General features: G+C 38.6%; 1 protein-coding gene across 4 annotated transcripts in view; it reads left to right on the top strand.

Annotated features, from left to right (window-relative positions):
• The window catches only part of CDADC1 (cytidine and dCMP deaminase domain containing 1), a 77,148-nt gene that overhangs the window by 53,440 nt on the left and 10,237 nt on the right, over positions 1 to 13,471 (top strand). For all 4 annotated transcript variants that reach the window (XM_037139005.2, XM_053665433.1, XM_037139006.2 and 1 more), the window contains exons 7-8: positions 1,002 to 1,191; positions 9,284 to 9,344. In XM_037139005.2, coding sequence (XP_036994900.1) covers positions 1,002 to 1,191; positions 9,284 to 9,344 — 251 coding nt within the window. The remainder of the gene's footprint in view (positions 1 to 1,001; positions 1,192 to 9,283; positions 9,345 to 13,471) is intronic.

Genomic DNA, 13,471 nt, shown 5'->3' with positions numbered 1-13,471 from the left:
TAAGCTTTTTAAATTTAAATTATTTTATTGTTATAATTACAGTTGCCTGCATTTTCCCCCCACACCTCTACCCCACCCCCTCCAAACCCACCTCCCTCCCTTGCTTCCACCTTCCCCCTTGGTTTTGTCTGTGTGTCCTTTATAGTAGTTCCTGAAAACCCTTCTCCCCACTGTTCCCTTCCCCTCCCCTCTGGCTATTATTAGATTGTTCTTAATTTCAATGACTCTGGTTATATTTTGTTTACTTTTTTCTTTTGTTGCTTATGTTCCAGTTAAAGGTGAGATCATATGGTATTTGTCCCTCACTGCCTGGCTTATTTCACTTAGCTTAATGCTTTCTAGTTTCATTCATGCTGTCACAAAGTGTATAAGCTCCTTCTTTCTCTCTGCTGCATAGAATTCCACTGTGTAAATGTACCATAGTTTTTTGATCCACTCATTTGCTGATGGGCACTTAAGTTGCTTCCAGCACTTGGCTATTGTAAATTGTGCTGCTGTGAACATTGGGGTGCATAGGTTCTTTTTGATTGGTGTTTCAGGGCTCTTAGGGTATAATCCCAGCAGCAGAATTGCTGGGTCTAAAAGCAGTTCCAATTTTACATACTTCATAAACTTTTAAGGAGGGTGTTCTCACCCCTAATTTTGGCATTATAAAGAAGTTCTTACTTAGAAAACATTGTGTTCTCTCTCTCTCTCTGAATGTCTGTCTCTTTCTGTTTTAATTAACGTTGTAATCTAACATTGAAATCTTGCCAAATTGGTTAAAATAAATAAATAAATTTTAGTTATAATAATTGTCATGTTCATGTTATATTTTTGCACTGATGAGTTGTATATTTTGAACAGTCACTAATTCAGCAAAAATAGGTTTTACTTATTATTGTTCATAATGTTGTAAATCTGTTCTTAAAACAGCTCAGTTTTAGTTTTTCAAAGATTTTTCTGAAATATACCTTACCCTTTCAGAAACTGCCTTCATAATATTTTATAAATTTTTGTAGGTGTCAAGAAATAAAACCAGAAGAAAAAAGTATGATTTTTGTGACAAAATGCCCATGTGATGAGTGTGTACCTTTAATTAAAGGTGCAGGCATAAAGCAAATCTATACAGGGGATATAGATGTTGGAAAAAAGAAGGCAGACATCTCTTACATGCGATTTGGAGAACTTGAGGGTATTAGCAAATTTACAGTAAGTAAGATACACAATTTTTTCAAGTGTACTTTCTATTATGTTGTTTGGTACCCTGCTTCGTGTTTTAAATTAATAATTCCTGCCCTTTTAGTTAAAGAGTTTCCATAACCTATTATCATTGACTTTATTTTTATGTGCAAACAGTTGCCTAATTACATATATGTTTAGTTTAGGGTCTCTTATGAATTTACATTTCTATATGTGAGAGTTGTATATTGGCCTTACAGATCTTGAATTAGTGGGCTGTTTGATGTATTATCTAGTGGCTTAACAAAAGAAAATCTCTGACCCACCTCTTCCCTTACCCTTCCTTCTGGCTTGGATAGAATGGTGAACAGAGGCAAAAATAGTTTAAGGTTATGCAAAAGATGGGGGGGGGGCATAAACACGTATACACACATGCACACATTTTTCATGAGAAAAATCAGAAATGGTTACAAGGGATTTAATATTTGATGTATCAAAAAAGTACTGAGGTAGTTCTTGTAAAACTCAAGTTTAACTCTTTATGCTTTTTCACTGTTTAGGTTTTTTTAAGTGTATTTTATTGATTTTGCTATTTTGGTTGTCCCAATATTCCCCCTTTGCCCTCTTCCACCCAGTGTTGCCCTTCCCTCCAGCAGTTCTCCTCTTAGTTCACACCCATGGGTCATGCATGTAAGTCTTTGGCTTCTAATTTCCTATATTAACATCCCCCTATTTTGTAGCTACCAATTACGTCTCTTAATCTCTGTACTTTATCCCCCATTCTCGCCCTTCTCCCTCCCAGCTGATAACCCTCTGAATGATCCCCATGTCTATTATTCTCTTCCAGTTCTAGTTGTTTGGTTAGTTTGTTTTTGTTTTTAGATTCAGTTGTTGATAGTTGTGAATTTGTTGTCATTTTAATGGTCATAGTTTTATTCTTCTTTTTCTTAAATAAGTCCCTTTAACATTTCATGTAATAATGGCTTGGTGATGATGAATTCCTTTAGCTTTACCTTGTCTGGGAAGTACTTTATCTGCTTTGCTGGATAGAGTAATCTTGGATTTAGGTCCTTGCTTTTTATCACTTTGAATACTTCTTGCCAGTCCCTTCTTGCCTGCAAAGTTTCTTTTGGGAAATCACCTGATAGTCTTATGGGAAATCCTTTGTAGATTAGTCTCTGCTTTACTCTTGATGCTTTTAAGATTCTCTCTTTATCTTTAACCTTTGGCATTTTAATTATGATATGTCTCGGCGTGGTCCACTTTGCAACCATCTTGTTTAGGACTCTCTGTGCTGCCTGGACCTGTATGTCTATTTCCTTCACCAAATTAGGGAAGTTTTCTTTCATTATTTTTTTGAAATAAGTTTTCAATTTCTTGCCCTTCCTATTCTCCTTCTGGCATCCCTATGATTTGGATGTTGGCACTTCTGGAAAAGTCTCAGAGTCTTCTTATACTCTCCTCGTTTTTGTGAATTCTTATTTCTTTTGTTCTGATTGAATGTTTATTTCTTCCTTATGTTCTAATCAGTGGTTAGAATCCCGACTTCCTTCCCTTCACTGTTGGTTCCCTCTGGATTTTTCTTTATTTCACTTAGTATAGCCTTCATTTCTTCCCATATGTTTTTGCCAAACTCAATGATTTCTCTGAGCATCCTTATCACCAGTGTTCTGAACTCTGCATCTGATAAGTTAGCTATCTCTATTTTGCTTAGTTTTTTTTTTCCCCTGGGGTTTTGTTTTGTTCTTTCATTTGGGCTGTATTTCTTTGTCTTGCCAACTTGACAAACAAACAGACTCTCTGTTTGTTTCTGTGTATTAGGTAGAGCTGCTTTGACTCTCTGTCTTGCATACCAGTTAAGTTGTAAGGGGCGGAGCCTTAGGTATTTGTCAGGTTAGGGCATCCCACTTCACTGCTTTTTGGTGCTATGCTGGGGTGAGGGGTCAGAGACAATGACAGCTACCTGGCTTCTGGAGGCTTGTCTGGCACTCGCCCCTTTTTCAATTACTTCACCAACTTCTCATATGTGACCAGCACCCTTCTTGCTTCTTCCCTGGTGATGATTCCCAGAGTGGGTAGTTTTGTGCACATTCTAGGACTTTGCAGGCCCTTTAAATGGACTTTTATGAGAAACCAGCAGTTTCTTGCACCAGTCCAACCCCCACTGGATTTTACAGCTAGAAGTTGTGAGGCTTTATCTTCCTGGCACTAGAACCCTAGGTTATGTAGCCTGGCCTGGAGCTGAGATTGCTGGCTCCTAAGGTATCTCTCCACTTTTTATCTTCCACATGGGAATGTGGCACTGCCTGTTTAGCTGCACTGTGTCCTTTCCACCCCATCTACCTCTTTCCACCCCTTATACCTGTCTGAATGAGTGTGGCTTCTTTGAATCCTTGATTGTTGGACTTCTCTATACAGTTCAATTTTTGGGCGGTTCTGGGTGTTTTTTGTTTTGAGGTTAGTTGTGATTCTTCTTGTGGTTGTGCAAGGGGCGAAGTGTGTGTACGTATGCTTCCATCTTGACTGGAAGCTATTAGGTTTTTAAAACTTACTCTTTTAAAAAATAATCACAGATATACATAAAGTTTTCAAAACACTATGAGAAACTTTTTACCAGAAACATTTGAGAATAAGTCGTTGGTATGAAACCGATTCACTCTGTTTTTTAAAAAGATTTTATTTATTTATTTTTAGAGAGAGGGGAAAAGAGGGTGAGAGAGTGGGAGAGAGACATTAATGTGTGGTTACCTCTCATGTGCTCCCTACGAGGGACTTGTCCACAACCCAGGCATGTATCCTGACTGGGAACCAAACTGGCAACCCTTTGGTTTGCAGGCCATCACTCAATCCATTAAGCCATACCAGCCAGGGCCCAAATCACTCTTAAATACTTTATTGTGTTAATTTTCCCACATAACCATAATACAACCACATATCTCAGGAAATTATCACTGATACCTCACTGTCATTTCATTAAGAGATTCCAGAGTCATCAGTTGTTCCAGTGTTCTATATAGCAAAAAGGTCCTGTTGGAATTATATGTTGCTTTTTAACAGTTATTCTGGAATTTAATGTAACATTTATATATTAAAATTTGCAGTGGGTACAAAAAGCATATAATAGAACTATTTATAAATTTCAACTTTTCATTTCTATTTTGAGCCAATGTCCCTGTAATATATATAGGGAGTAGGCAAAAGTTGGTTTATAGTAGTGAGTACACAAAGCAGTTTATTCTTGTATTATTATTTACTTATTAATTATTATATTCATCATTTGTATTATTTTTTAATTTCTATTATTATTGTTATTATTTCATATCCTTACTTATAATTTATCCTTTAGGTAATAATATCTGGTAATTTAACCTACTTCTACCCCTCTGTAAAGCATCTAAAAAGATATTTATTATATTACATAATACTTAAATTTTTAAAAATATAACAACATATTATTTAGTTTCTGTCCATGTATGAGGTCTCATAAATTTTTAACATTTTTTTTGTTCTGCACTTTTATTTTTCATCTCCATTTTTTTCAAAAAATGGAGAAAAGGGGGCAGTTCTAAAAGTAGGAAGAGATGGGAAAGATACCTCTTCTGTAAAACTAAACAAAAACTTACATCCAACTAATTAAAGAGAAGCCTCAATTTCTGTGTTTTTGTTTTTTATCTCTTCATTCCTTCTGAAGCTGGGAAGAATTTTTTAAATTCTCTTCATAAAGGTTAAGTAACCTAGCATTTCAGGAATGTGTGTGATGGGTTAAGTGAATTCTGAAAGATCTTCCTTACGGGTGGATTTTAGTAGTCTTTCAATTGTAAAAAGATAAAAGATCAGATGAATTTAAGATAGGACAATGGAAGGGAAGGAACCACAAAGACAAAGGGAGTAAAGGCTCTCTGAGTAGAGACTACAGAAACACTCAGGAACACACTCACTTGGGTACACATGGTTTTTCTCTATTCCTCCCAGTGAATAATAGCTTTCTACCCTCACTTCTTTTTCTCCATCTCTCCTGGCTTACAATATTATGTAAATGATTTAAACTACCTAGTTAACTAAACACCTAATTTTGTAAATACCACTAACATATCTTGTATTTGTTCCAAGTTTGAATTTTAATAATTATTATACTCTTATAGTGTCAAAAGTAGTTTGAGTATCAATAAATTTGATAATTTTACAAATTAAAGCATGTTGAAATTAATTGTATGAAAAATATTTGTGTTTTTTTTTTTGAGGTATCACCATATACCTTAAGATAAGTGGTTTTGTTCTGCAGGGTTATGGCCAACTAGGCTAGGGTTGGGCAACAGTATTTTCTAGAATAGATTTTTGTGGACTTCCGGCCAAGATGGAGGCGTAGGTAGACATACTGTGCCTCCTTGAACAACCAAAATAAGGACAACAACAATTTAGAAATAAGGTAACAACCAAAATTGAAAGAAAATTGAACTATATGGAAGTCCGACAACCAAGGAGTTAAAATAGACACATTCATCCAGACCGGTAGGTGGGGTGGAGTTGGGCAGCCGAGCGGAGAGGGGTTGCGGCATAGGAAGCCGTGACACCGGGCGTACAAGGCACCCCGGGTGTGCAAAGTGGCAACTGGCATGCAAGGAGGCACTGGGCAGACTCTGGGCACCCAGGCGGTGGCTGGCAGACTCTTGGCATGGGGTAGCAATGGGCAGACCCAGCAAGGCCGTGATTGAGGAATGGGGCACCGTGCACAAGGTGGCTGGCTGACCAGGTAGCAGTCCCACATTCACGCACAGATAACTGGGGAACAAGACAGATCGCACAACCCAGGATCCTAATGCTGGGAAATAAAGCCTCAAAACACTAATTGAAAACACTTGTGGGGGTCGAGGCACAGGGAGAGACTTCAACCTTCACAGGAAAGTCATTGGAGAGACCCACAGGGTCCTACAACACACACAAGCCCACCCACATGGGAATCAGCACCAGAACGGCCCACTTCGCTTGGGGAAAGCAGTGGAAGTGACTGAGGTGCAACAGAGAGTGGAGCAAAGCACTGTTTTTTTCCCTCTTGGACCCTGCACCCACATACAGCGTCACAGCTTGGGTTGCCCTGCTCTAGTGAACACTTAAGTCTCTGCCTCTCATAAATAACAGGTGTGAACAGACCAAAACATTATGGCTTAAGCAGAAAAACAGCTCAAAGCCCCAGAGCCAATACTTCTAAGCGACCAAGAGATAGCCAACCTATCAGATGCACAGTTCAAACCATGGTGATCAGGATGTTCACTGAACTGGTTGATTTTAGTCACAAATTAGATGAAGAAATAAAGACTAAACTAAGTAAAATGAAGGGAAATGCACAGGAAACCAATAGTGGTGGGAAGGAAACTGGGACTCAAATCAATGCAGTGGACCAGAAGGAAGAAAGAAACATTCAGTCAGAACAGAATGAAGAAACGAGAATTCGAAAAAATGAGGAGAGGCTTAGGAACCTCCAGGACATCCTTAAACATTCCAACATCTGAACTATAGGGATACCAGAAGGGGAAGAGGAAGCGCAACAAGTGGAAAACTTATTTGAACAAATAATAAAGGAGAACTTCCCCAATCTGGCAAAGGAAATAGACTCCCAGGAAGTCCAGGAAGCTCAGAGAGTCCCAAAGAAGGTGGACCCAAAGAGGAACACACCAAGGCATATCATAATTACATTAGCCAAGATTAAAATGAAGGAGAGAATCCTAGAAGCAGCAAGAGATAAGGGGACAGTCACCTCCAAAGGAGTTCCCATCAGATGGTCAGCTGATTTCTCAAATGAGATCTTGCAGGCAAGAAGGGGCTGGAAAGAAGTATTCAATGTCATGAAAGGCAAGGACCTACATCCAAGATTGCTCTATCCAGCAAAGCTTTCACTTAGCATGGAAGGACAGATAAAGTGCTTCTCAGATAAGGACAAGTTCAAGGAGTTCATCATCACCAAGCCCATATTTTATGAAATGCTAAAGGGACTTATCTAACTAAGAAAAAGAAGATAAAAAACATGTATAGTAAAATGACAGCAAACTCACAATTACTAACGACCACACCTAAAATAAAAACAAACTAAGCAAACAACTAGAACAGGAACAGAACCACAGAAATGGAGTTCACATGCAGGGTTAGCAACAGGGGAGTGGGAGGAGGGGGAGAAAGGTACAGAGAATAAGTAGCATTGATGGCAGGCCGAAAATAGACAGGGGGAGGGCAAGAATAGTATGGGAAATGTAAAAGCTAAAGAACTTAAGACACATGGACATGAACTAAAGGGGGAGAATGTGGGATGAAGAGGGTGTGCAGGGTGGAGGGGAATGAAGGGAGGAAATGGGACAACTGCAATAATATAAGCAATAAAATATATTTAAAAAAGAATAGATTTTGCTAGTGTAAATCCACATCCATTTACTCATAAACTCCTTTTTTTTTAATTTAATAAATGTGAATTTTTCTCTATTAGGTCATATCAGTTTTTACATTATAAAAGTAATATATGCTCATTGTAGAGGACTAAGAAAATAAAAAATAATTGATATTATCCCAGAACTCATAGATACTATTGTTAAAAAGTTATATTTTCTGTGTCATTGAAAATTGTGCATAAATATTTTTTATATTTATCCTCACCCAAGGACATTGTTTCATTGCTTCTAGAGAGAGAAGGCAAGGGAGGGATGGAAAGAGGGAGAGCAAGGAAAAGAGAGAGAAATATCAGTGTGAGAGAGAAACATTGAATGGCCACCATCTCATATGCACCCTAATTGAGGATCAAACCCACAACTGGGGATTGAACCCAAAACTTGGGCATGTGCCCTGACCCAGAATTGAACCTGTGACCTTTTGGTCTATGAGACAAGGCTTCAACCAACTGAGGCACACCAGCCAGGGCTCCAAAAATCATTTTTAATAATTATATATTTCAATTTATAGATATTACTTAGTTAACCATTCTTCTGTTGTTGGACACCTATATTACTTCTAAGTTCTTACAGTTGTAAATAGTCTTTGTATGATTATCTTTAAAAGTAAATTCAGGGTTACTAGGGTTTTTTCCCCAAAATTAATAGATATTAGTAGTTTGACCTGTTTTAAAACATGTGTTTTAAAAAATTTGTCATACCTAACTTCCTACCCTTTATAAGTCTTTTTTTTCCTGGTACTAAACCTCACCATCCCATTTCTGTAGGTGACCAACTAGTTCTTGATGTGCTCCACTTCCAAGGACTTGTATTTCGTATGGTAAAGTCTTGTGTCTTGTTCCCCCTTTGAAGTGGATGATATTAGCTTGTTTATCTGATGAACCAACTAACTGATCCTCTGGAAGAAATCTCCCAGATGCTAAACACTTAATTGTGTCTTTCTGGAGATAATGCCCTATTGGGACCTTTTTGGTTAAGTCATTAAGTGATTCTGATGATGGGGATTTCTAGGCAAGGAAGTAAGGAAGGGATATGCAATGAGATTCTGACTGCATTGAGGTTTTCTTATCTGTTGCTCCTGTCTCCTCTGTAATATCTGAGAATCTTCAGTCTTTGCTATTTCTTTGTGGATAGTTAAGATGGAAAGCTAATCAGAGATGTGATGTGATATGATAGAATTAATATTGTATATTATATGATAAAACTCTATTAAAAGGTAAGATAATCTTGGCCCTATTTTCATTCTTTAATATCCAGGACTTACCTACTTATTACAAGATGTGTAGGACCTGGAAATAGATTATGAGGTGGTAGAGACTCTGTAGTATTGGGCACAGACAGGCTGACCCAGATTCTAATTCTATTTGCTGCCTTTAGTTACTGTGTAACCTTGGGCAAGTTGCTACATTTTTCCAGTCTTACACTTCCTTACCTATAAAATAATATAAATGATCTTTAAAGTTCATTTCTTCTCTAAGAATTTTGATTCTGATCCCAGAAGTCATATCATTCAGGGGCTTTTGGCATCATTAGAGCTTGGTCGGTATAGACATGTTCACTCTTTTTCTTACATTTTTAAAGTTGTTTTAATATTTGAAAGCACATTGCAGTATTTAAATAATAGTATTTAATAATACTGTTTATTAAAACTTTCATAAATAAATAAATAAAATGTTTGTGCTCTTTTGCAGTGGCAGCTGAATCCATCAGGAAGTTGTGTTCTTGAACAAAACGAGCCTGAAAGCAAAGAGAGTAAGTATTTATAAATACTTTATTGAGGTTAACTTTATTGCTGAGAAGAAAGAGTACATTGTGAATTTTAATGATCAGGTATTTGGAATTGACATAGTCTTAAAGCAGGGATGTCAAACTCATTTTCACTGGGGGCCACACCAGCCTCCCGGTTGCCTTTACAGGGCCAAAATAATTTTATGACTATACAAATGTAACTACTCCTTAATTGTTAAGGAGTTGAAATTACATTCGGCCCTTTGAAGGCAACCATGAAGCTGATGTGGCCCCTGGTGAAAATGAGTTTGGCACCCTTGTTGTGGAACATACACTTTTTGCAGGTTCAATTTTTGCCACTTAGTTTGTTTATAAGCATCTGTGTGTCTACCATATGCTAGGTGTGATGGAAAGTGCTGGCTAAGAATTAGTCCTGCAGAATCTGCAATTTAATACAAATACTCATATAGAAATTGATTTTATAAATTAAATTTATATGAAACAGTAAACAGTAATGCTCTTATATACCAAAACAAAAGCTTCTTGGATAGTCTGAAAGAAAAACTACATATAATTAATATGTAGATGGAACCAAGGCCAAATTGTGAGGATATATACATTCTTATTAGAGTAAAGCCGCATTTGTTCAGATTTGTCAGAGACTGGAAATGTTCTAGTTATTTGCATAATTTAGTTAATTATCAGTCATCACAGCTACCTTAAATGAACTGCTAGTCTTCAGGACTTCCGGTCAAGATGGTGGTGTAGGCAGACATGGCTCACCTCTTTTCACAACTACATCAAAATTACAAATAAAATATAGAACAACAAACACTCAGAAACGTCAGAAATAGGAATTAATTAAAACAGAATTAAAGAAAGCACATTCATCCGACTGGTAGGAGGGGATCAAATGTGGAAAGGTCTGGTCTCTCACCCATGCATGGTGGATACAAATTCATGAGTGATATCTTAGGAGTGAGGAGTCCCAGCCCCATCACAGGACACCTAGCCCAGGGTTCCAGTAGCCACAACTTCTGGCTGCAAAAACTAGCAGGGATGGAGTCAGTGGAATAAACTGCTGGAACCCCAAGCAATTCCTCTTAAAGAACCCACACACAGATTCACCCATTCACACTCATTCCCTCTGAGCTGCAGCAGTGGGGTGGCAGCATGAAAGCACTAGTGGTATACAAAAAGAAACTGAAATGTTTGGTATCAAGAAGAGCAGAGGCCACTCTTCCTTTTTGAAACCCCCATCCCCTGCTACCCTGAGCCAGCAAGCTGGTGCCATATCTGAGACTCAGTTATCCTGGTTACCAATGTATGCTCTGCCCTGGAGCTCTCCAGAGACTCCACCCCACCCAAATTATTAGCCGACCCAAGCTGCTTTTCCATATGAATGGTTGGTTTTGCCTCATGGTTCACAACTTCCTAAATCCTATCAAACAAGCAACAGCTGGCCTCAGTGAGTACCAAGCCCTAACTAGCAGCAGCCATCCTACATTCACAGCATGGCTTTGCCTGGGAATCTTCAAGCTCAGCACAATTAGGAGCTATTTCAGATTGTTTCAAAGCTCATCCTGCCTGGTGTGGCTCAGTGAATTGAGTGCTGGCCTGCGAACCAAAGGGTTGCTGGTTCAATTACTAGTCAGGGCACATGCCTGGGTTGTGGGCCAGGTCCCCAGTAGGGAAAGCATGAGAGTCACCCACACACTTTTTCTTTTGCATCTTTTTATTTATCTTTATTGTATTTTTTCAATTACCATTTAATTCCCTTATGTGCCCTTGCCCCTGGCAATCACCACATTGTTGGCCATGTCCATGAATCCTTTTCCCTTATTGATCAATCCCTCCACCCCCTAACCTTTCCTCCACCCAAGCTGTCATCTTCTGTTCATCTACATGTCCATCTTTGTTTTGCTTGTTGGTTCAGTTTGTTCATTAGATTCCACATATGATTAAAATCATATGGTATTTGTCTTTCTCTGACTGGCTTATTTCACTTAGCATAATGTTCTCCAAGTTCATCCCTACTGTCACAAAGGGTAAAATTATCTTCTTTTTATGACTGAGAAGTATTCCATTGTATAAATGTACTGTAGTTGTTTTTAATCATTTTTATAACTTTGTTTTTATATATTGTATTGATTATGCTATTACAGTTGCCCTATTCCCCACTCCCTTTATTCCCCATATTCATACACAACCCCTGCCCCCCCCCCCACGCACATTCCCTCCATCTTAGTTCACGTCCATGGGTCAAACATAAAGTTCTTTGGCTTCTCCATTTCCTATACTATTCTTAACCTCCCCTTGTCTGTTTTCTACCTACCATTTATGCTACTTATTCCCTGTACTTTTTCCCCCATTCTGCCTCTCCCCTGCCCCGCTGATAACCCTCCATCTGATCTCCATTTCTGTGAATCTATTCCTGTTCTAGTTGTTTGCTTAGTTTTTTTTTTAGGTTCAGTTGTTGATAGTTGTGAGTTTATTGTCATTTTACTGTTCATATTTTTGATCTTCTTTTTCTTAGATAAGTCCCTTTAACATTTCACAGATAAGGGCTTGGTGATGATGAACTCCTTTAACTTGACTTTCTCTGGGAAGCACTTTATCTGCCCTTCCATTCTAAATGATAGCCTTGCTGGATAGAGTAATCTTGGATGTATGTCATTGCCTTTCATGACTTTGAATATTCTTTCCAGCCCCTTCTTGCCTGTAAGGTTTCTTTTGAGAAATCAGCTGATAGTCTTAAGGGAACTCCTTTGTAGATAACTGTCTCCTTTTCTCTTGATGCTTGTAAGATTCTCTCCTTTATCTTTAAAAAAATTTTTATTTATTTTTAGAGAGGGGAAGAGAGTGAGAAAGAGAAGGATAATAACATCAATGTGTGGTTGCCTCTTGTGCACCCTATACTGGGAACCTGGCACACAACCCAGGTGTGTGTACAGACTGGGAATTGAACTGGCAACACTTTGGTTCACAGGCTGATGCTCAATCCAGTGAGCAACACCATCCAGGACTCTCTCCTTATTTTTAATCTTGGGTCATGTAATTATGATGTGCCTTGGTGTGTGGTTGTTTGGGTCCAACTTCTCTGGGACTCTGTGAGCTTTCCGAACTTCCTGGAAGTCTATTTCCTTTGCCAGATTAGGGAAGTTTTTAAAATTATTATTATTTGTTCAAATAAGTTTTCCACTTGTTGCTCTTCCTTTTCCCTTTCTGGTACCCCTATAATTCAGATGTTGGAACATTTAAAGATGTCCTGGAGGTTCCTAAGCCTCTCTTCATTTTTTTTTTTGAATTCTTGTTTCTTCCTTCTTTTCTGCTTGGTTGTTTCTTTCTTCCTTCTGGTCCACTTCATTGATTTGAGTCCCAGTATCTTTCCCATGACTGTTAGTTCCCTGTACATTTTCTTTTATTTTACTTTTCATAACTTTCACTTTTTCCTCTGTTTTGCAACCACATGCAACCAATTCTGTGAGCATCCTGATTACCAGTGTTTTGAACTGTGCATCTGAACTAGTTTGGCTACCTCTTCATCGCTCAGTCATATTTTTTCTGGAGCTTTGATCTGTTCTTTCATTTGGGCCATATTTTATTGTCTTGGCACACCTATTATTTAGTAAGGGGTGGAGCCTTAGGTATTTGCCAGGTCAGGACAACCATGTTCCTATTTGTAGGGCTGTATGCGGGGGAGGGTTGTGAGAGGCAACAATGCCACTTGTTCATCTTTATATCAGCTCTCAATCACTTTTGCTGCTACCCACAAGCAAATTGGGCCCTTCTGGTGCTGATTCCTGGGTGGATGGTTTTGTGAACATTCTAGAACCCTGTGGGTCTCTCCAATGAACTCTCCTGTGAGGCTGGAAGTTTCTCCCACTGCCTCAGTCCCCACAGGTGTTTTCAGTCAGAAGTTTTGAGGCTTTATTTCCCCACACTGGAGCCCTGGGTTGCTCAATCTGTCTTGCTCCCCAGTGTTCCTTCCAGTTTATCTGCACACAAATGTAGAACCACCTGGTCTGCCAGCCACCGTCTTGCCCTGTCTACCAGCTGTTGCCTTGCATGAGTCCTCTCTGCCTGGTTGCCCATCTCTACCCGCCTACCAGTCTGGATGAATGCTTCTTCATTAACTCCTTGTTTGTCAG

The sequence above is a fragment of the Artibeus jamaicensis genome, unplaced genomic scaffold (assembly GCF_021234435.1).
Source record: "Artibeus jamaicensis isolate MK-2021 breed Jamaican fruit bat unplaced genomic scaffold, CSHL_Jam_final contig_414, whole genome shotgun sequence".
NCBI classification, from domain to species: domain Eukaryota; kingdom Metazoa; phylum Chordata; class Mammalia; order Chiroptera; family Phyllostomidae; genus Artibeus; species Artibeus jamaicensis.
The sequence above is the reverse complement of the archived record's forward strand: the minus strand, read 5'-3'. Positions and strand labels throughout refer to the sequence as shown.